Source organism: Dysidea avara, chromosome 4 (genome assembly GCF_963678975.1).
Source record: "Dysidea avara chromosome 4, odDysAvar1.4, whole genome shotgun sequence".
NCBI lineage: Eukaryota > Metazoa > Porifera > Demospongiae > Dictyoceratida > Dysideidae > Dysidea > Dysidea avara.
The window spans coordinates 30,375,369-30,401,191 of NC_089275.1; the positions used below are offsets into that span (position 1 = coordinate 30,375,369).

General features: G+C 37.9%; 1 protein-coding gene across 1 annotated transcript in view; it reads left to right on the forward strand.

The window, feature by feature from the left end:
* The window catches only part of LOC136254621 (uncharacterized), a 145,419-nt gene extending 123,074 nt beyond the window's left edge, over positions 1-22,345 (forward strand). The window contains exons 31-32 of the mRNA XM_066047365.1: positions 21,810-21,935; positions 21,994-22,345. Of these exons, the coding sequence (XP_065903437.1) occupies positions 21,810-21,935; positions 21,994-22,133 (266 nt within the window). The 3' untranslated portion in view covers positions 22,134-22,345. The remainder of the gene's footprint in view (positions 1-21,809; positions 21,936-21,993) is intronic.
* Positions 22,346-25,823: the final 3,478 nt, after the last annotated feature.

Sequence of the window (25,823 nt, forward strand, 5' to 3'; positions counted from 1 at the left end):
TCTCCCACCAACTTAATTCATCATCCCTCTGAATGTTCAATAATTGACAAACCAAGTCCTTGATGTCTAACAAGAAAATTGGGTTTAATTCACATGTGTTTTATTCGATTAACTTAAAATTTGAAAGGTAGAAAAAGAATAATGCAGAACATCTACAGTCCAAATTTTATATACATCAGATAAAGAACATGGGACTTACGTTCAATATTTGAAAAATGCACAAGTGATTTTGTTATAGCCACAGGGTAAATTACTTGAAGGAATAACTTGAAAATTGGTCTGCACATGGAGTAACCATCATACAGCAAACCTTTTGTGGTTTGAAAGAAATTGAGATAACAGTCATAAAGCTATATCAATGCTAACTATGTGTAACAAACACACAGTTGAATTTTGTTAAGGTAAATGAATATGTCCGGGGTAACTTTGTGACAAGCTGTGACTCCTAAACCACTAATCAAAATATTTTTATATTTGTGTTGAAGATGCACCAGGATATGGTGGTTGTCTGTGCCAAAGTAGAAGTTTCTGGCTATTATGACTTTTTTGAGCTTGATTTTGATTGAAGTAGTGTAGCACAATTTCGCTAGAAATCATGTTCACGTGAAGGTCTTCTCTTTATGCTGATTCACACTACAAGGATTGCAACATTAATAGTTGTTATCTGAAAAGTGAAACATCATCGTTACCTTTAAGAAACTACTAACTGGGATGTCTGCTCTAGCAGGAGTTCCCAAACTGAGCATAAATCACATGAATACCACACTGCGTTCACGGTTGGCTACTTTCATTTTCAGCATCTTGTATGTTTCTCTTTAGACTACTTAATAAATCAACTTCACCAAAGTCTTCATAATTTCTGGTTATAAATCGTCGGTAGTTAGCAACTCCTATACAATCGTGCACTACAGTGAGACTGCCCTTAGATCTGTTACCAACCTCAATTTGAGTTAAATCTTTCCACATCATGTAATGCCACGGATGTGGCACTTTTTCTACTATTTAAACTTCTCACTGTACGGGATCCAGGAAATATTTGAACAACAGATATCACGTGCAAGCATAACAGAAATAAAGTTAGAGGCGCTTTTTGTGTTTAATACTGTACAATGAATGGCTTGACAGTTGTGGTGGACTGGTGATGCCACACCCCAGAGAGTGATTTTGCATGATGGTTGTATGGCTTCTCGTATGGAGGTATGTATTTCTGTGTGTGTGTATAGCTTTGGCTACTTGGCCCAAAAAGTGGAGGGGGGGGGGGGGGGCTAAAACATGCTATTGAAAATAGTGTGGGGGCCCGGCTCCGTGGCCCCCCCGGTTCCTAGACCCTTCGTTGTAAGGCATCAGTGCATCAATATAAAATACCAGCATTGGTAATTGCCTGCAATTAACCAACACTACCTACTTAGGAATCATTTGTTTCATGATGACATTGGGTGTGGGAGCTGCATCCAAACAACTGGATGGAAAAGTAGCTTTAAAAGGCTGGCTATTTGCAAAGAGTGCATTATAATAGTAAATATCTGCAGGATTTCTAACACGGTTTCTGGTCCAGTTATACCAGCCATTGTAGCTAAGAAGTTTAACTTGTTAAACAAAGTTAACGGAGAGATAATTTGCATTTGTTTCGGCGGTGTAACAACTCCTTGCAGCCAGCGTTGAAACCGGGTCAGGTCAGTCGGGTCACATTTTCTCTGGGTCATCCGGGTCCAACCCGGTATACAAATTATCCGGGTCTGACCTGGATTGGATCATGTGAGAAATGAAATTATTCGTTTGACGACGTGGAAACATATGACGCTATTGCATACCTCTTTTGTGAGCCACGCCTACCTATCACATTACAAACACGCTCAGCCACATCCATTTATTAGTAGAGTACGTGCTGGCATTATGGGTCAGGGGGTATTGTGGGTCACATAGCTTACAGTAAATTTAATTGGTTGAATCATGCAGACTTAATGTGAAAGGGATGCTACCACTTTAGATCAACATAAAAAGTGATCATAAGCTAACCACAAATCCAATTAAGAGGTTACACAGGACTTCAAACTATGTCACTATAGAAATACCATTCCAGATTAGCTGCCTGTACCCTTTACCATGTAGTAAGCAGGACAAAGACATGAACTGCACGTACTAAGTTAACTAAGGTGTTTTGGCAGTCTTTGGAGTTCCTGCAGATGCTTCCATAACATTTACCATAATTTGATATGAAATGATGACCTTGTGAACATAGTGATTCATAATACCCCCCATATGACTCATAATAGCAACACTTACATGGCTTTAGTGAAAGGATCAAATGCCCAATACATGGTAAGTAAATTTTTTGAGATTTTAGAATATGGTTACACCTTTCCCTACAAGTAGTATGAAACATTGAGGTCACTGTATTAGGTGATAGCGGTGCTTTTAACTTAAGTGACTCTTAATTACCACAGCCACTCTAAGTGCAGTCTGTAGCACAAAACCGTGTCCATTGGTTGTCTGCAAACTTATGTGGAGCCATGCCTGCTAATAGATTATTGCAAGAGTTGTATATAGTCAAGTCTTGCGACAGGATAAGTACTTTTGTGAGCCACACCCACTTCAATATATCGGTAAATTGTAATACTGAGTATGCATGAAGCTACACCCAATTGCTGTCTGTAAGGCCACTCAATTGGTATTTATGTTTCTGGTCCTTTGAAAATCAGTTTTAGGTGCAGGCGGGCGGAATTCAGCAACAAAGCAACAAGGAAGTGACTACTCTATTTATTACTACCGTAAACAACATTTCTAAATCTCTTGACTCTGGCTTTCAAATTGATATCATTTTTCTAGATCTATCTAAGACATTTGATAAAGTCCCCCATCACCGTTTATGTAACAAATTATCCTACTATGGTATTAGAGGGGAACTGCTAACATGGCTACAAAACTTCCTCATCAGTAGGCATCAACAAGTAATTCTTGACGGTTCAACCAGTGAGTCACATGCAATTAACTCGGGTGTCCTCCAAGAAACAATCTTAGCCCCTCTATTATTTTTACGTTATATTAATGACCAACCATTATCAATCAATGCCAACATTGGCCTGTATGCTGACGACACCATACTTTATACTGTTATTCACTCTACATCCGACTGTTTATCACTTCAAAATGATCTCAACTCCTTATCACAATGGGGCACTAGGTCTGGTATGTTTTTTAATCCTGATAAAAGTGTATTCATGAGAATCACTCGTAAACACAATCCGATCACGTACAACTACACCATTAATGACATCTCTATCAAAGAAGTTTCATCTACTAAATATTTAGGAGTTACAATCACCAATGACTTGTCTTGGTCCATTATTAACATCACATCCAAAGCTCTATCAGTCAAAGCATTCCTACAGAGAAATCTTAAGTCCTGCCCAACTCAAATCAAATTGAAATGTTATAATGCCATGATAAGACCAATCTTGGAATACGCCAATCTTGTCTGGTCCCCTCACATCAGAAGAGACATTGATAAGCTTGAACGAGTACAGAGACAATCTTCCAGGTTCATTATGGCTGACTTCTCGCATTTCAGCAGCGTAACTAACATGCTCATTGACCTTAACATCCCAGCTTAGAACACTGCAGAAAAGTATCCAGTATCACCCTCCTCTACAAAATTGTTCATAATCTCATTGATATATATATCTCCTGTGAATTTAATCCCTGTCACTTCTATCGCCAGAGGACATGACCGAAGATTTCATCATATCTATGCAAGGACCAATCAGTACAGTAATTCATTCTTCCCTAGATCAATTAGACTGTGGAATTCACTCCCACCTGACCTAATCCAACAACAATCATTACAAAGTTTTAAGTACCAACTGAAATTATTATTACTTTCCCCTACCAATCAGTAATCCCATAATCAATCATATTGTAAAACATTTTGTATGCATGTTTCATATGTGCGTTAATCCTCAAACTGAGGCTGCACATTTTTGGAAAGTAAAATTTAAACAATAGAGCATTTTTTGTGATTTACTGACTGTTCTATTATAGTATATCGATCCGTGCAATGCACTCCGCTCATTTCTCACAGATTTTCACTGATAAAATACAAACCATGGCATTTAGATAATTATATTTAGCATACTTGTTGCGGCCCAATATTTGTTTCTGAAAACCAGGTTTTTCAAAAAGCTGATGCGGGAATTTTAAGCATGTATTTCTGAAATTTCACATTCTCCAAAAAAGGATGTGGGTGGTGGACCAGAAACATAATTACCAATTGGAGTGGCCTAAACTCGCAGTAGCTACGTATTATTATTATATATTATCTAGGACCGCATCACATACAACCAAGTACATACACCAACGTGACAGCCCCCTGGTGAGGCTATTAGGTGGTGAAGGCACGATCCCCAAATCAACTCAATATGTCACAGTAGTGACAGATACAACACAATAATGGCATCGTAACTAAAGGCCACCAGTAGCTAAGTGCCAGTACATCATTGGTGTGGTAATGGCACAGTGATGTGAACACAGTAAATGTAATTATGTATAAAAAATGTACAGGAGAGAACTATGCATTATTGCAGTATTCTATGCAGCAATACATTATAGGCAACATCAACAGATAAAAATTATTAGCCAATATACAGTAAAGTATCAACATCAACTAGAGCTAAATAAGGTTCATCAGTGGTGTAGCAATGGTACAGTGATGGGTGACACACTACAATTATGCATACACAACTTGCAGGAGATAGCTACACAATACTGTAGGAGCATGCAAGCCAGATAAACCAGATAAAGGAAGACAGCCAAGCTAGCCAGGACCTAGTAGCTAAGCCAGGTGAACGCAAAAAATATTAAGCATGTATTGAATTGCCTGACACCAACACAAAGGAAGTTCGCCATGCCAGCTGCACAAGACAAGATTTTTTACTTGTATTTCATATTGTAAAGAGCATGGCATGTGTTTTAATGTTCTCTTGTATTGTTAATTAATTTAACATTTTATGTGACTGGCAGCTGGCATGGAGACTTGAGACGTTACAAACATAAATACTTACTTGTAATCTTCTTGTTTACATGTAAAGTGGCCTCTCGCTCTCCTGAAGTCACTTCACGGACATTCACTAATCTTCTCCTTCGCACAATCTGTAATTAAGCAAGGGTGTGGCACTGGACATTATATAGAATTACACATATGGTCAAGTCATCAGCACAAATGGGCACAACGATTATATGTTTGTGCTTCGTTCACAGGCAAATCGATCCCCGGTTAGTTTATGACTCTAGGCCTCGTAGTTTTCTCAAACATTAATTATTAATTTATTATTTTATTTATGACATAATTTTAACCGTGTTTCATGTTATTCTTAGTGCTTGGTTGTATATAGGGATGCGGCGATTATGCTGGCATAATTTCGGGAATATAAGGTACATGTGAGAATCAGGAATTATGCTAGCATTTTGAGATGATTGTTAAGCTTTAACAGTAGGAAAATCTGGAGATTGCACAGTTCTATTAAAAAAATCAAGATACTCTAATAGAGCAGTCATCGAATATTACTTACTCTAATAAAGCAGTCACATTGAAACGAAACACTCTAATACAGCAACCAGCTAAAGAATCCAAGACTATTTGAACAATGAAAATGGTCTGATATAGCAATAAACTGGCATTATTAGCCAATTATGGTGGCATAATTTTGAGAATAATGGGCAATTCTCAAAAGCATACATAATAGGTGATTTTTTGAGCAGTGCTCAAAAGCATAATGCTCAATTTTTGGAGCATAATAGCCTCATGCCTAGTTGTATAATATTATTATCAAATTGTTTAAAGGGATATACAAAAGGCATGTGCCTGTACAAGGTGATACCCTTACATGCAATCCCTACATGGAACCAAAAACCCACTGACTGATTTTAAATTATAAACTTACCGGCTTAGTTTTTTTTTTCTTTCTTTTTAAATTATTATTTTAATATCACGTAACTACTCGTTTACTCAACACAAATCGATCTCTCAAAACGTGTTCGCGAGTGAGACTACCCGAAACATAGCTCTTATCGCACGTCTCGGCTTTAATTAATCCAGGTCACATCCGGGTCAGTGGGTCATCCGGGTCAGCAGTAGTGACCCAGTTTCAACGCTGATTGTAGCTAGCCAGCATTAGATAGGTATGTAGCACACCTGCATCACAATGCTAGATGTAGTATGGAACAGTAGGTATTAATTGGAAAACACTATGAACGCATGTGCAGGAAACATACCGTGTGTATGGGTCACTTTAAATGAGTATTGTTATATTATTTGTTTTAATTGTAGGACTCACGTCAGTGAGTATGTTACAATAGAAAGGCAATTTAAAAAATTACATACTACAAAATAAAGCTACATAAATTTACAATGTGATTTGATGTAAGAGATCCTTAAAAGTGTCTACATTTTTTTACAAATTATAATATCTTCAGGTAGAGTGTTCCACAATTGAATCATACTGGGGAAGAAGCTGTACTTATAAGCATCCACAGTTGAGCCTATCCCAATGAATTTAAAATCTCTGCTCCGGGTATATCTTTATCTATATGTTACATAACTAGGTAGTGTGATGTCAACATGATTGTAAATAATTTTATGTAATATCTGTAATCTTAGGAATTTAAAGTGAGCTTCTATTGTATTCCAGTTAAGATGTAACAGCATTATACACTACTAGTTTGGAAATAGTTGTTCATCACAAAACGAGCTGCACTTCTTTGTATAAACTCCATTTTATTTATAGAGTGCCTGCTGTGAGGAGCCCAAGCTGCAGCAGCATATTCTAATACAGGCTTAACATAAGTAAAATACAAATTTTCTTTAATTTTACGTGAACAGTTTTTAAAGTTCCTTCTTACAAATCCTAACACTGAGTTTGCTTTTTTGCATACATTATCAACGTTTTGGTTAAAGCACAGTTTAGAATCAATTGACACCCCCAGATATTTAGCACACTCAACAACAGTAAGTTTCTTTCCATGTAAAGTATAGTTAGCATGAACAGGGGTTCTTTTAAGAGTTACTGAAACAACCATACATTTATCAACATTAAAAGACATCTTCCACTTTTCCTCCCATAGTTCAAGTAGTTGTAGGTCATGTTGTAAGGCTCTGGCATCTTCCAAAGTATCAATCCTCCTATATAGTACACAGTCATCAGCGTATAAACGACAAGTAGATGTTAAATCTTACACAATATCATTTATATATATCAGAAATAATAAAGGCCCCAATACAGAACCTTGTGGGACGCCACTTAAGACATTACAAGGGGTGGAGGTATACCCCCACACATAACACTCTGTGTTCGTCCATTCAGAAAAGATGAGATCCAGTTTAGTACGTCACCTCTTATGCCATAAGGATTCAACTTTAACAATAAGTGAGGATGGGGGACTTTATCAAAAGCATTACTAAAATCTAGCAAGATTAAATCTGTTTGGCTCCTTTCATTTAAATTGTATGAGAGATCATGAATTGTTTGTAGTAACTGTAGCTCAACAGAACGGTGTTGTCGAAATCCAAATTGCATGTCTGATAAGATAGTATTTGACTCCATGTGCGACATGATGAGTTAAGCAGGTGGAACAAAAAGTCAGTCTTATTGATGATGCTGAAAGAGAAGACAAAGGACCAGTGATGTGGGCAAGCCATGGGTGTACTGGAGAGTCCGGTTCAGAAGTTGTGCCACTACATAGTGGGAAGGAGTGGCGATACACGTGGCCAGTGGGAGATGAAGTACATTATTCAGACGGCGGATTAACCAATTGTTTTAATGCCTGCCCGGTGAGATCTTTCCATTCATTGCTGCACGCGACTTGTATGTATGCAAGTAAACCAATGTGTTGTTCATCTCAGCTGTAAAAGCCATGAAACCTCTGCAAGGAATGCTCTACATGTTTGAGGATACTCAGTATAGGCATGCAGAGGGTAGATTTGTTTATCTTGACTCGTGTACTAGGCATTAAATAAGGTAATCTTTGACAATAATTACCATAAACGATGATGTCTACGTGTGTGTCGCCGAACCGGCTCAAGTGGTGGCGTGGCTGGACACGAAAATCATGCTGTCATTTATTTTAGGTACAGGGTACTAAGCTGGATGTTCCTGTTGTGGTTGATACACAAATCATCATGGGGCTGAGTGAGCAAAGTTAATATTGCCTGACAAGCACTGATTTTAATAGAGCAGTCATATTGATATTGGAAGTAATCGGTTCCCATCCAGGTTGGCAACTGGAATTAGGGGACACGGGTATCCTTATCAATATAAAACTGTTGCTAATCCAAAATAACAATCAACATAGTGTCCACTGTATTGTGGTTGTGTCATACTGAACACCATCATAAAATAAACTGCCGGAATTTAATGTGTGCAGTACAAATGATCTAGCTACATATTTTGACAGCATAAGTCTAGCAGACCATCAGGTGTGTTAATGGGTGTACCCAGGAATCATTTGTACTGTAGGCAATTTCCACTTTACCTTAGGTGCCTAAAGGGCCCATTGGTGAGTTAATACTCCTTGGTCTCGGGGGCCCTGGGGTTTGCATTGTGATGGACACATGCACCTTTGTAGCACCCTCTGTGTGCCTTCATAGCATTAAATAGTGTGTAGTACAGGTGCCAGTGAGTTGGCTCACTGAGGGGACAAAATGTTGGTTAGCAATGAATATTAAGCGCTCCAGTAGTTGGCCAGCACTGGCATGGCCCTCATTTTTATTTCTGTGTAGTACAGATGCCAGTGAGTTGGTTCACCGAAGGGGAAAATGTAAAGAATATTAAGCGCTCCAGTAGTTGGCCAGCACTGGCATGGCCCTCATTTTTATTTCTGTGTAGTACAGATGCCAATGAGTTGGTTCACTGAAAGACGAAATGTTGGTTAATAATGAATAGTAAGGAAGTGGTGTGTGCTCCAGTGGTTGGCTGGCATTGGCAGGAACCCTCATTTTAATTTTCGGAGCAACCTATCCCCTTATTCTGCCCTTCCACAAAAAAAAAAAAAAAATTATACAACCAAGTAATAAAGATAATATGAAATGTGGTTAAAATTACGTCATAAATAAGTAAATAATAAATATTAATTATGAAGGCACAAACGTATAATCGTCGCGCCCGTTCGTGCTAACGACTTGACCATACGTGTAATTTTATATAACGCCCAGTACCACACCCTTGCTTAATTACAGATTGCACGAAGGAAAAGATTAGCGAATGTCCATGGAGTGACTGCAGGAGAGCCATTGGCCACTTCACACGTAAACACAAAGATTACAAGTAAGCTATTATGTTTGTAACCTCTTAAGTCTCCATGCCAGCTGCCAGTGGATTCATTCACATAAAATATGTAATTAAACAATACAAGAAAACATTAAAACACATGCCACGCTCTTTACAATACAGTTAAATACAAAATACAAGTAAACAATCTTGTCTTGTGCAGCTGGCATGGCGAACTTCTTTTGTGTTGGTATCAGGCAATTCAATACGTGAATCATTTTTGCCTTCACCTGGCTTAGCTCCTAAGCTCTGGCTGGCTTGGCTGTCTTCCTTTATCTGGCTCATCTGGCTTGCATACTGGCTTGCATACTCCTACAATATTGTGTAGCTATCTCCTGCAAGTTGTGTATGCATAATTATAGTGTGTCACCCATCAGTGTGCCATTGCTATACCACTGATGAACCTTATTTAGCTCTAGTTGATATTGATACTGTGCTGTATATTGACTCAGTAATAATTTTTATCTGGTGATGTTGCCTATAATGTATTGATGCATAGAATACTGTAATAATGTATAGTTCTCTCCTGTATGTGTTGTATACATATCTAATCCAAAACAGCCAAGCTGTAAAAAAAGAGTGCGGCCCTCAGAAAGGCTATGGTGAAAAAAGATGTGAAATCCAAGGTGGCGGCCAAGAAATGGCTGTGACGGTAGGTTAATGGTAAAAATTTTAATAACGACAATTCAGGTGAATTTTGTGTCAACACCAAGCGGCACCAAATTCACCTGAATTGTTGTTATTAAAATTTTTACCATTAACCTACCGTCACAGCCATTTCTTGGCCACCACCTTGGATTTCACATCTTTTTTCACCATAGCCTTTCTGAGGGCCGCACTCTTTTTTTACAGCTTGGCTGTTTTGGATTAGATTTCACTTCTTTTTGTATTTGTATATCCCAAAGCCGGCCTATGGCCAGCTTTAGGGCTTACCACAGGAAGAAGAAAAGATGAAGCAGGGTGATTTCTTTGTAGCTGAACTCTCTACAAGGTGATCCTTCTAGCTGATCTCTCTACCGGATGACTTGTTTGTAGCTGAACTCTCTACAAGGCAACTTCTTCTAGCTGATCTTTCTACATGGCGATTTGTTTATAGCTGAATTCTCTACAGGGCGATTTGTTTGCAGCTGAACTCTCTACATGGTAGTTTCTTTGTAGTGGAACTCTCTACAATGTAATTCTTCTAGCTGAACTCTCTACAGGGTGACTTGTTTCTAGCTGATCTCTCTACAGGGTGACTTCTTTCTAGCTGAACTTTTTACAGGTGATTTGTTTGCAGCTGAATTCTTTCATGGAGGTTTTGTTGTAGCTGAACTCTCTACAAGGTGACTTCTTCTAGCTGATCTCTCTACAGGATGACTTGTTTCTAACTGAACTCTCTACAGGGTGATAGGTTCATAGTGGAACTTTCTACTGGGGGATTTGTTTGCAGCTGAACTCTCTACATGATGGTTTCTTTGTAACTGAACTCTCTACAAGGTAACTTCTTCTAGCTGATCTCTCTACAGGGCAATTTGTTTGTAGCTGAATTCTCTACAGAGTGATTTGTTTGCAGCTGAACTCTCTACATGATGGTTTCTTTGTAGCTGAACTCTCTATTAGGTACCTTCTTCTAGCTGATCTGACTACAGGGTGACTTGTTTGTAGCTGAACTCCCTACAGAATAACTTGCAATGTAGTATAATTCTATAATGGAGTAAATTATAAACGTAGCTGAATGCTCTATTAGGGTGACTGTTCTATTAGAGTATACTACCCAGGTGTTTGTTGTCCTAGTATTTCTCATGTCTCCAGGGAGGCAAAACTAAGTTTGCTAGCCTGTGTCAGTGCCTCCTCTGACTTGCGGCTCCAGGAACTTAACCTCCATTTGCGTCTAGGGAATGTTGCTCTACAAATCCAAGACAATGACTATTCCATCCTGTCGATTGCTCAAAAACAATTATCTGCCTTCCCATCAGCTCAGTCGTTATATATTAAGGCTAAGCACCAGTTGTCAGATTCCATCAAAGCTCAATGCAAAGACCATTTACAGTCACTAACTGTTCAGTCAAAGTTTGAGAGTTCCACTGAACTAGAGAGCTCCTGTAAAACTTGGAACAGGCTACTGAAGGGATTCCACCCCAGTCAATTGTCATTCCTCCTTCGTGCAGCATCTGACACTCTACCCACCGCTGTGAATTTACAGAGATGGTCCATCCTATGTGAAGTGAAGTGTTTGCTTTGCGATTCACGGCGCCCAACAACTGCTCATGTTTTAAGTAGCTGCCCTGCAGCATTAAATCAACAGCGGTATACCTACCGTCATGATCAGGTTCTTCGTGTTTTGGCCACTAAACTTTCTGAAGCATTTGCTGACATCCCATTTGTTAAAGTGTTTGCTGATATACCTAATTTCCATGCTGATAATTCTCCACAGTCTACAATTCCGATGAGTCTCCTTATTACATCCTACCGTCCAGACATTGTGATATATAATTCCCAGAGTTCTTCCATCACTCTGTTGGAACTAACATGCCCTCTGGACTCCATCCATCACATCCAGTCTGCTCGCAATAGGAAGCAGAGCAAAACTGAGTATCTGCAGCTGTTGGCTGAATTTGATTGCCTAAATATTGCTAACTATTATGACACCATTGAAATCACGGTACTTGGTCATTTTCAAGTGTCTTCCATCAAGAATTTATCTAGTTTGTTAAACTTTTTTCAAGCTGATATAAGAATTTCAAAGCACATTATTAAGGAATGGTTAGATGCTGCTGCCTCTGCCAGTATCTCTGCCTCTCAGAGAATTTTTCTAGCACAAAATTGTACAGAGTGGTGCACAAATTAGACAGTTTTATTTTTGTAATTACAGTAATTAGTCTTTTTTGTTGTTGTTGTTTTTGCCTTGCCATGCCCACAGTGTAGTCCTCTACTTTTTGTATTCGCATGCTGTCCGAGGTTTCACATGCCTATTTGTTTTGTTGTACATCTTTTCATCACAATTGTTAATGATGGTTATCTCTCTCGATCTCGCATATGCCACACGTAGTTGGCTTTGAAATCATAACTCAGTGGTTTGTAATCCGATTCTTCTGTACTACTGCAAGGACTTTTTATGATAATTATTTCAACTTCACACCGATTTTCAGCTTACTGTTCTAAGTGGTTTGCCTGGTAGGCGTGAAAACTAATAGTTTTTTATTCATAAAATCGATCGCGTAATTTTGACACAGGTTGGGTTTTGTGTCATATCTCAATGGCCTTTAACTGCATTCCTTTCAAACCACAAAAAGGCACTCCTACGATAGTTACTCCATCTACATAGCAATTTTCAGCTCATTCCTTCAAGCGGTTTACCCTATGGGCGTGACAGACCTTCGACGTAATTTTAAGCAAATAATCGGTCATAATTCCGTGAATGTTCATCGGATTCCTTCCAAACTTGGTACTGAGGTTTGCCTTAATGAGCCCTTCACGTGTGTCAAATTTCAGCCCGATTGGAGCACGCATTCGTGTTTTATGGTGGATTTTGCAAAGTGTGCGAAAAGAAGTAGAAGAAGAAAAAAAAACGAAGAGAAAAATCCTAACTTTGGCCGCTCGTGTCTCAGAAATGGCTGGAGCGATTTTCTTCAAATGTGGAATGTGGATTCCCCTACCTAGGCGGCACGCCTGTAGCAACTTTGGTTTCAATCGGGTAAGGAATCATGGAGCTACAAAGGTGTGAAAATCGTGTTTACTTTCTTCCTGTAAATATACTCACGGTGTGGCGCGCCGGCTTCTTGGGCCGCACGACACACTACCGTGTGTCTTGATACTGTGTACACATCACTGTGTCATCACCACACCAATGATGTACTGGCTCTTAGCTACTGGTGGCCTTTAGTTACGATGCCACTATTGTGTTGTATTTGTCACTACTGTGACATATTGAGATGATTTGGGGATCATGTCTTCACCACCTAATAGCCTCACCAGAGGGCTGTCATGTTGGTGTATGTACTTGTTTGTATGTGACGCAGTCCCAGTAATAATGAAAGACTAAGGTGACGGTGACGTCATCTCGTCATCCAGGTGACGCAGTCCTAGTATTAAGGTGCAGACAATGGGGTCGGTATGTGCTGGCTCTGGCTGAGTGTTGTTAGTGGTCTAATAATGGGAGGGTACAGGTACTTCAGGTTTTCATTGTAATACAATTATAGTACTTATTGTATAACAATATAGTGTATATTATGAATTGTGGCTTGCTACAGTGGTATGTATTTAGCTAGCTATCTATGGAGTATGACTTGAGCTGAATTTGATATAAATGACATCAATCAGCAGACTCTAAAGATATTGTGTATAATACAACAGTACTTGACCTTAGGTGCTCAAAGGGCCCATTGACAAGTTAACACTCCTCGGTCTTGAGGGCCCCCTGGGGTTTACATTGTGATGGTCCACCATGTACCTTTGTGGCACCCTGTGAGTGCCTTCATAGCATTAAATAGTGTGTGGTACAATGCCGTTCCAGTCTGGCACTGACATGACCCTCCTTTTATTTTTGTGTAGTACAGGTGCCAGTGAGTCGGTTCACAGAATAAATATATATTTTTTAATTTAAAAGGGTTAGTAAAGAATATTTAGCAAGTGGTGTGTGTTCCAGGGGCCTCATTTTAATTCCTTTTGTCATGAAGCAGCCTACCCCTACTCCTCCCCTTCCACAACCCCCTCCACCCCCCTTCTCCATCTGGTTACATTGTATATGATCCACCATTTAGTCGCAATTTTCTATATGACAGTATCATAACAAACATAAACAATGGTACAGGAAACAAGGTTGGTATAGCATTTGTACCATATGTGTGGGAATAATACAGTTCCACCCAAACTGTTCGTCTATATGCATGTTCTATTGCAGTGAATGAATGTTCTATTAGAGGAGTTGATTGAAATGGTATTTATGAATATATTAAAGTGATTTTTTGGCTAGGTCATATGCTTTGGTCTTTAGATTGCATGGCAAATGTTAGTACCACTGGTGGAGCAGTGTCAGTGGTCCAACAATGGCAAGGTCCTTCATGTTTTCATTGCAATAAAATTATTGTACCCATAAGTTATTGTGCCCATAAATTATTGCAAACAAAGTAGTGTATATGATTCTGGAAGGGTGGCATGCTACAGTAGTATGTATTCAGCTATCTATGGATGTATTCCTTGAGCCAGATTTAGTATAAATGACGAGCAGACTCAAAAGATACTATGTGTACAGCAGTTTGTGGGTCTGCTATCTTCATCTAAAGTTTCTCCTTACTAGCTATTTACAGTTTCTCTATTTCACATATAACGAGTGATTGTATATTACTTGGCTTGTCCATTTTCAGTTTGACGGTTCCCAAGTATGTAGGTCAACTGTATTTGAATAACCCATATTCAGTGTAGAGGCCATAAGACTAAACAACAATTATGCACAAAACAGTACATTGTACTAGTGCTGGATGATATATCAGGATACCACGATATTATCACTGAATTGCTCAAAAAGATATTCACTTTCAAACATACAGGTATATCGATATGAATGCCATTAGCTGTATGCTATGAGTGAAGCCAGACATCAGGTCTTTGGCATTTAATTAATTATGTGTTGATGACCACAAGCCCTGCCTATAAAATTGAACTGATTACAGTGTAGCACTAGCATATTTGAGCAGTTAGCAAAATACATTTATAACCTGTTAGATACAAATAACTTTCACTTGTGGTAACTTTTTCAACTACAGGTTAACTGCTGACTGTTTTAAACGTGAATAAACCTTACCATCTTGATTTAAAATGTGCATTAGTTGACTCAGGGTATTTTTTTCTCAATACCGGATACAGGGAGCATAAATGCAATACCACCCAGCACTACATGATACAGCACAGGTATTGCAAGAACATAATGACAGTGTAAAAGTACTAGTAGTACTTAGAGGGCCCAGGTGAGCCAAAAACAATATATATATATATATATATATATATATATATATATATATATATATATATATAAAACAGTATCTGTAGTTATTACTCAATATTACAGTATTGCCAGTATCGCTTAACAATGGGTACGTATAACTGCTGTATAGCATTATCCACTATCATCTTATTGCATACTATTCGTACTTGGTTAGCTAATACTACCAGGGACACAGATTATGAATTAGTGCTATCTTACCCACCTCCCCATCTCTGTGTCCCAAACACATATACACATGTACATGCACACATTTGACGAAAGCTTTCACCTTTGTGGTTATCAATGTTAGTACCACCTAGGTAAAATATGGAGCTGCCTTGTAGGATTACTATAAAATTCTGGAGGCACAGCTACAACCATTATCATGTTTCAGAAATGACGGCGATCACCTAAAGTCTCACTTGACCATTGGGGTCAGTGAGCATTCTCTTTCAAACACTGGTTACACTTTATACGCTTGTGACACATACATCGTGTACCCAGATGGGATGCATACACATGCAAAGTGTGACTACCGTATTCAATGCATAAAGGTCACTTCATATGTACCTACATAAATACTTAACACTATATGATACCTGCAATCCGACACTGGAAGGAACTGTCCAACATGTTCTCCAAACAATGCACATACATACACTCCTTATGCTCAATAATTGTCACCATTACCAATCTGTGTCACTGACAAGCACCCCAGCTGGTGTGTGTACACCCAATGTAGAATTGTGGTGGCAATTGAATATGCAAAGTATATTTGGTCTACAATTGACACATTATATACTACTATTTAACACTACGCAATGCCAACAGGAATAGGTTATAACACTGCTGCACACAGTTATTGTTATTGAGCATCACAGAGTATTGTGTAGACAGACACAAGTGACAGTCACCACTGCATATATATTCTTTGTAGCTGGCTGCTTAAAATATCACATACACTATACCTCTAAATAACGTTACTAAATTCTGGGTTTATACCTCTTCCAATATTATCTTAGCAGTCAGTATATAAGTACATTGCTAGTATTATATTGTCCTAATGGGTGTACCACAGTGATGCAAAGACACACGACATATTTAAGGAATGAACTATACCTGTCTTTGTTTTTGGAGATTATTGACAGGGTTACAGGCACATGCAGTATGTGCTAGGGCTGAGCAATACTGCCATTTTAGTATCACAATCGATACTAAAGCCACTATTCACGATACTGAATAGTTCACGATACTAACAAATAAATCAATCATAGCTGGTGCTACATAGTGTATTTCTCAGCATTCCTGCAGGAAGTCTTTAAAGGTAGCATCAAACTAGCCACTGTCATCCTTGTTTACAGTAACAGTTATTGTAAAACATTCTTTGAGGTTATGTTATGGTGTTCACACCTCTCTGCAGGTTATGACTTACAAAGATTCTTAGCCTAGTACTGCATAACAAATGGACAATAATGTACAGGCATGGTATCACGATAGTTAATAACAAAATATCTAGATATCGATACTTTAAAAATATTGTGATATATGGTTAAAAAGATAATGTCACACAGCCCTAGTATGTGCAGTATAGACTGTCCAGCGTTGGGATTGTTAGCGCTCCATAGGTTGGAATTCTGTTATGACACTTTTGGTGGTTAGTAGTAGCACACTGTCAGTTAGTTGGCAGTGCTGAATTTGGCGTCAGCTAGCTGGATGGACTTTCGTTATCATAGCCTTCACGTGGTATGGTTAAGAGTGTGCATATCAGTATTGTAGTCAAAAAAAAAATAAAATAAAAACATGCAGTAAGTTATAAATATTCTTGCATAAAACATAATATATTGGCCACTATTGCGCAGTGCTTACAACATATTGCACACGAGTGCATGGACTTCCTGTCTTCATTGCATTAACCCCCTCATCAATCCTATTTACCCTCCCCCCATATATACAGTAAATGAATAGTTGCAACACTTCTATCTTCTATTGTTTTCTGTTTGTGGCCTAGCTAGTTCAGTGGCCTAGTGAGGAATGGACATTTACTACTCTCTTGATCCTCTATTACATCATCTTGCACAATCATTCATTCTTATAGGTTACATCCCATCTCTGCCTTGTTATCAATGGAGAAATCAGTGTTCTGGCTAGTGGTATAGTGTGGGGTTCCTATGTATGTGCGGCTTGGAGGGAAAGACTGTAGCCATTCTATGGCCTTAGAAATCCCTGTGGCTTCAAAGTTGGGAACCCCTAGGTATTTCGCCCCCAAGCCTCATGCAATTGGGAGCCACAATTTAAGACTGATCATATCAATGATCCTATTGAAAAATTGTGTAGGAGAACCATGGAACCCTGCACAACTAGCAAAACACCACCATCATTGGACAGCGGTTGACAAGTGAACAATATCAGCTTGGAACAAAAGGCTGATTGTTTGTGGTTCTTCATTAAACAACCGACATTAAATAAAGTTAAACTTGTTAAATAAAGTTAACAGAGGGAGATAATTTGCATTTGTTTCGGTGGTGTAGCAACTCATTGCAGTTAGCCAGCATTAGATAGGTACATAGCACACCTGCATCACAATGCTAGATGTAGTATGGAACAGTAGGTATTAATTGGAAAATACTATGAACGCATGCGCAGGAAAAATACCGCGTGTACGCGTCACTTCAAATGAGTAAGCAGGTGGAACAAAAAGTCCCCTCCCATAGCTCAACCTTAGGACTAGGAAACTATGTCAGAAATTAGTACATAAACAACCAATTACATTACTGTTGCTAAATAACAACTTCATTAAGGATTAAGAAGAGGGAATTAACATTATGGTATGGGATTATTCTATCAGGGGAAGAAATGCACAAACATTAGAGGGAGTCTTGTATGGTAAACTCAGTTATTGAAGGGAGTCTTGTGTGGTAGACTCAGTTATTGAAGGGAGTCTTATGTGGTAGACTCAAGTCCAGTGTTCCCACATTCCAAAAGTAGCTTTTCCATCCCAAGACTAGCTTGGGGTGTGATAGTGCAGGGTTTCATTAGGACTGTTAGGATGGTCTTAGAAATCCCTGTGGCTTCAAAGTTGGGAACCCCCAGGTATTTTGCCCCCAAGCCTCATGCAATTGGGAGCCACAATTTGTGGCTGATCATATCAATGGTCCTATTGAAAAATTGTGTTGGAGAACCATGGAACCCTGCACAACTACCAAAACAACCATCATCATTGGATGGCGGTTGACAAGTGAACAATATCAGCTTGGAACAAAAGGCTGATTGTTTGTGGTTCTCCATTAAATGAACTACATTAACTAAATATATAAGACATGCACTACATTTCATTCATATACTAGACCACCTCATTGCAGCATAAAGAAGCAAGGATTTCCTGCCTAATATTATGATGAACTGTTGGTTGAACACTGTGAAAAAGGTGGGATATAAGATGGTATTTCCGGTGGCTTATTGAATACAAATAAGCCTTAATATAAACCCTGTATTATACTCATGTTATACTTTAGTATAATGCATACTATACTATTAACATATATGGTTTCAGTTTATTTACTACATTACCTGAAACAGCTTATATTGAATATAATTCCCACATTATACTATCACATATATGGTTTCAGTTTGTTTAACACATTAACTAAAGCCTTACATGAGATCGTTAGTATAATACAGGTTATATCAAGCTTTTTTGTATTCAATAAGCCACTGGAAATACCATCTTATATCCCTCTTTTTTCACAGTGGAAGTTAGTTGTATGGAAGAACAAAGATTCTGCACTAAATTTATTTGGCATTTGGAGCTTCACTCACAAAAACAATGTGTGTACTTCAGTAAAACCACATACATTGAATTACCAGAACTTTTGTGACTAAAAATACAATCTCAGTATGAATATATATGACTCAAGATAAACTTTGGTGCACCGTAACTTGAAACTACATAAATGACAGTCACTATAATTTATGCATGTATATCAAGATGGCATTATTAATAAGGTTATGAAGCACACAGTGACCTAACTACTTGTTACAGGTAGCTATTGTACAATAGCTACTATATGTATATAATGTGGCCTTTGTAAAGGGTTATCCTGAAAATAATATTATATAAATGGTATTTAAGAAGGTAACTGATTAATTTCGTTCTTTTAACACATATAAAAGTTTTACCATCCATTTCAATTTTCCAATTCTGTTTTTTTCTGCTTTCCATTTCAATTATCTGTAACATTTATACAATACAGTAAGTGGGACTATGTTACAAAATAGTTACATATTATCATGATTTGATACTTTCAAAATGCATACATGCTCAGGAAAAGCAGTGAAATACTGTACTGTAATCATTACAGCAAAAAAAAATATATCAGACTAAAATAGCTTTTACTGTATGTATCAAAATACAGAATTCCAATGGTGGAACAGTCCCATTAATTCTATGATGTAAAATGATGTCATTACTAATAAAGTTTTTTTGCACAGTGGTTGCACTTGATCACTTACCTTGCTTGTTGATATCATAGTAATTGGTGTTTTGTTAAAACAGTTATTGAGCTGAGTCCATAAAGCTAGATAGCTAAGACCAGACCAAGTTGATTCACAGTTTATCATCAGGGGTATTTTTAAAAGTCATGGGGTGGGAGGTCATTTTCATATTTCATAAAACAGGTTTATACAATGTACAGCATTTAAAAGGCATTTTGCAGCCTGACTTGAGCTTTTGTCTACCTTATGCACCAACACCACACTTTTTAGGTTCCAATCAAACAAACTACACACACAATTAGACCCTCAAAAGTAGAATCTGAGTATGAATTCAGCAGTACAGACAACATTAACATAATGTTGACTGTTGTATAAGAGTGACTATTCTATTAGAGTATATCAATCTTGATGTATGTTCAATGAAAGCTAGAGATAACATTTATGAGGGGCTCAGCCCCTCCATAATTTCTTTGATGGGGATATAAACCCCCTTCATGCTTCTGACATAGATAGTTTGCCATGTCACGTTCGAGAATGTAATTAATCAAACGGTACAGTTGTACCGTTTAAGTAGGGATAGTGGTGAACATTTTGCTCGCCGCCCAAAATTCTGCCTTTAAAAATCATCCTACAGACATTTTACGTGGCGAAAATCACCTTTACGGAATAGTAATAGTCCATATAATATGTAAAACAGGATTAAATAGAACAAAACACTTACAGGTGGCCGGATATAAAATTTTTAAAAAATCACCAAAATTCCAATTTTAGCCTCACTGCCTGACCACAGCCGCAAGCCTAGAGCCCAAACAAAGCAGCACATGGTCATCATTTTACGCCCAACAACAAACTCACTGGTGGGATGTGCCTTTTGGGGTTCTGACGAGTGTACACCCTGTGCGTCTTGTATTTCCTTTTATCTTCAATCAGGGTGGTCGTCTTCTTCTTCAAGCATCGAAACCATACTGAGGAGTTAATTTTCCATATCAACACTTTTCTGTAGACACCACAAAATTATTTCAGAGAGCACTTATGCTGCTGAAAAAGTGGGATGCTTATAATTTCAAGTGTGACTTTTGCCAAAGCCTGGACTGCAATCGACGAAGAGACTTGAGATGGGCTGATACTCAACAGCTTGTTCCTCTGAATACACTGACTCAGCCACTCTGTGCCGGACGGTGAGATCAGCAAGTGATTCATGTGATTGCATAGTACTTTCAAGGAGTACTTTGTATTATACTTCATCCCATTTGTAGAGACTAAACTCCAGACAACTGATAGGGCCTGTTCATTTGAACAACTTCCAGCCAGGTTGAATAGAACGTGGAACATTGTACTGAGAATTCAGGTCATAGATCTGAACGCCACTCAGTGCTACTACAATCAAAGCATAGATAAGCTATGCACGCTACTATGGGCCTATATGCTTCCAATTTTGGCACAAGATGTACTTTAATAAGCTGTAACTAGCTAGCTGTGCTACAACAAAAAATTAAACAAACTAGTATTGTTAATTTAAAAATGAAGTAGAGATCTATACAATAAAAAGTAGTGAAACAAGAGATGAATGATGGTATTACAGCATAGCTCGATGGGAAAGTCCCTACTTTGGCACTAATGTAGGGATGTGCCAAAGTAGGGACTTTCCCATCGAGCTATGCTGTAATACCATCATTCATCTCTTGTTTCACTACTTTTTATTGCATAGATCCCTACTTCATTTTTAAATTAACAATTTAAAAAAATACTATGATTATCACATGAGCAATAATGATAATAATAATGAATTATTATTTTATTGCTCAGTTCCTAAAAACCCATGTGGGCAGTGATGATAAACTGTGAATCAACTTAGCCTTGCCTAACTATGAGATTGACCAAGTTGCATATACCAAGCCAAAGACTGAATAATTGTGACATTACTTGAATTTCATGACATAATTAATCAACTGGCATGGAATTCCATTCAAAGAATTTTGGAAATCCACATTGGTCTGTTCATTGCTGCCATGCATGCATATTATTTTGTACTTGTGTAGAAGAAAAAGGTGATACAAAAAAGCAATCATACAGTTTGGCTGCCGTTAACTCTGTCATCACTAATAAATGCACCAATTCACAAACTTTTCCTTCTTCCATTCAAACACCATCGTCACCAAATGTTGGTAAGTGCATGTAAATTATCATAGAATTGCAATTTTAATTTGAAATGTACATGTCTAGTTAACAGCTATGTCAATGCTGATGATTGCAGCTTGAATAAGTTTTCATCCCTCAAACGAGATCCAGATGTGGATGAAGCGTCATCACTGGAATATATCAAGCCTCACCAAGAAGATCCAGTAGAAACCACTAATTTCTAAGATACTAAGACCTTGAACTATGTGTTGCATAAGACTAGTTAGTCAATTTCTTGGCCATATTAGTTTTTAGTTACTTTAGCTGTAGTACTCTTATTAAAGCAACAAAGCAGTTTTTTCTATTAATCTTAGGCACTAGGAGCCATTTATTGGTGTAGTACACAATATATACACTGTATGACCATATGCTGTACAGTAAACTCTATTAATTTTAAGTGGCACTTAGATATGATTGCACATGCAAATCACATGCTCTAATGAGTCTGACTACTATATACTCATTATACTGTAGATATGGTAAACTGCATTGGTATAATTGGTAGTTACTAGATACTCTACGTAATTACAGTACATAGTTACAGTGTGTCACATACACTTCATGCACTGAACATACATACAGGAAGGGCACTAATTACAGCTTAGTCATCCTCCAGTTGTGTCTCATGTGGGCTCCTTAATGCTTTAAATCTTTCTCTATATGTTACCGTATTTCGAAAAGGTACCTTTTTCGCACACCAAATTTGACCCATTTTTTTATCTTTGGACCTTCAATACTTTTAGCCATTGCATAAAATTGCCTAAAATTTTCCATGAGTGCAGCTGATGTATCTGGCTACATTTTGGAACTAAGAACACATTGATCAGTTTAATATTATGGAGACAAATGTTACATTGTTTTCTTTGCTCACCTGTAAAATGTGTGGAAAAGGTACCTTTTTGCAAATCTGGTCACATATCATCACTGGAAAAGGCCTCGTATTCTTCATCACTGCCTGGGGCCAGCTGCACTAGCAAAAGGACATGCAAATCATTCTAATCGTTCTTGAAATGTTCAGAGTTCAAAACAGCTCAGCCACAGCCCTTCAAGAGACTACACACTCAAATGAGTATCTCTATTGCATTCTAGCCATTGTTCACTACAACGGGACTTGGCATTGCCACTTTGAATAAACGATTCTGTCTCCTATCACCATTTATTAACACCTGCGTACGACCATTAGAATGACAAAATTTTAATTACCCTTCATTAAGGATTATTACATGTAGGCTGGCAAGATCAATACTATTTATATGATAACGTACATGTTGTAAATGCATTACAGTCCATTAGAAATTGTACAGTCAGTGATTGCATTCTCCTATATAATGTTTTTAGTAATGAATGGATGGCTGTTGTCATGATTAAGGAAATCATAGATCTGCCCCTAAGTAGGGGAAAGGATACCAGGTGACTTCAAGGTGGTAACCCTTCTGAAATCACTTTTTATACCATGAGGAATCACTGTATCAAGTTTTTTGCTTTGGACTGCCCTGTCACAATCAAAACTGTACTATAGCAAGTGCAGCTGTAATAAGTCATCTTAACCATGCATCCTACTCAACAAGTCATGCAAATGTGATTGTGTGGTTGTGATATGCTCTAAATGTGTTGTACATAGCATGCATTCCTGTGGTAAATGTGATGTGAAGGAGACGATAGTTCAAGTTTGCTTCATTGATTAACAAAATGAATGTGAACTACCATCACATACCTCACTGAAGTACATTTTATGCTTGTCACATTTAGAGCTCATCACATTATTATGCTCAAATACACATTTTATTGTAGTGATATAACAAACTACCCTGTGAAGAGTTCAACTACAAAGAGTTTACACTGTGATAGCTTCCAACTACTTTGTAGAGAGTTCAGCTACATAATTATCACATGCAACTTAACAGTAAGTCACCCTGTAGACTGTTCAGCTTCAAAGGAGTCACCTGTAGAGTGTTCAAGTATGCAACAAGTCAGCATTTAGAGCTCAACTTTGCAACAAGTCACCCTGTAGAGCACTCACCTACACAACAAGTGCATCCTGTAAATAGTTCCGCTACGAACGAGGTGGGAACCCTTCTCAAATCTCTTGCTACACCATAAGGAGTCACTGTACCAAGTTTTGTGCTTAGGACTGATCATAATTGTAACAGACCAGACTATAGCGAGTGCTGCTGTAACAAGTTATCTTAGCCATGCATCCTAGTCAACAATTAAAGTCATGCATTATGTGCTTGTGATATGTTCTAAATGTGTTGTACATAGCATGCATTCCTGTGGTGTATACAATGTGTAGAAGATGATACCATAAATTTGTTTCATTATTATTAGCAAACATGAACTACAGCACATCACATGCCTCACTGATGTACATTATTTTTATGCTTATCACATTTAGAGCTTATGATCACATATGCACAAATACACATTTTATTGTAGTGATAATAACAATCTACCCTGTAGAGAGTTCAGTTCAGCTACAAACAGTTCACACTGTTGATGGCTCAGCTACTGTATCTTCCAATATTATTACTTTGTAGAGAGTTCAGCTATGTAACATATCACACTATAGAGTTCAGCTTAAATATAAGTCACCCTGTAGACAGTTCAGCTTCAAATGAGTCACCTGTACAGCATTCATATCATCCATGCAACAACTCAGCATTTAGAGCTCAGCTTTGTCACAAGTCACCCTGTAGAGCACTCAACTACATAACAAGTGCATCCTGTAGAGAGTTCAGCTACAAACAAGTTACCCACTAGAGTATTAGAGTGTACAACTACATTTCAAGTCACACTGTAGAGAGTATACATGTATATAGTTATACGTGTTACAAGTCACCCTGCAGCTAGAACATTCAGCTATGTAACAAGTTTCCTGTTAGGAATACAATATTATTACACAGTTGCAAAGGTTCAAATACACCATACAAGTTGACAGTTAAGTGTTGGAAAAATTTGTTGGCGTTATATGATATTACAGTGCAACCTCATTAATAGGGTTAAAAGTGACAAACATAAAATGTACTTCAGTGAGGTATGTGATGATAGTTCATATAAATTTTGCTAATTAATGAAGCAAACGTGAACTGTCATATCCTTCACATCACATTTGCCACAGGAATGCATGCTATGTACAACACATATGGCACCCATAACAGGTGGCCCCACTAGTGAGGTGGCCCTATTATCAAAACTTTATTAATGTGGCCATAAAGCAAAGTGGCTTTATTGAGGGTTTTCAATGAACCAACAGTTACCTCTAGTTGGTGTAACAGCATTGCAGCAATTTACAATTGGCATAATTGTAGCAGCACCAAAAGAAGCCAGCAAGAGCTTGTGCACTTCTAGACTTTCATGCATACACAATATCCTGCTTTTGCCTTTTTGTTGCTTACGTATGTATACCTACTGCATATCATTTTTATCAGTTGTCCTCATATCTACTACAGTGGTTATAGCTAGACAGTGGACTTGCTAATGTGAATCATCCTCATTACTCACCAAGTAGCCTCTCATTGACTACAAAACTATGACTGTTTTATTAGGAATATACTCAATTATTCCACCATTACAATAAGCACTAGTGTAAAAATAATTTAAAAAATTGAAACATGGGTAAAGAGATCACTGAAAAAGTAAAGGAACAAGAGTCAAACAAGCCAGCATGTTAAACACACGGAGATCTCTATTTATTGGACTCAATGGATATGGTAGAAACTGAGGAAAAAACAGTAGTTTCTCCATAAATCATGGGAAGATAAGTACTGAGAATGCTTATATATATAAATGCTTATTTGAGTCCAAATAGAGATCTCAGTGTATTTGACATGCTGGCATGTTTGACTCTTGTTTCTTTACTTTTGATGCGGGTTCAC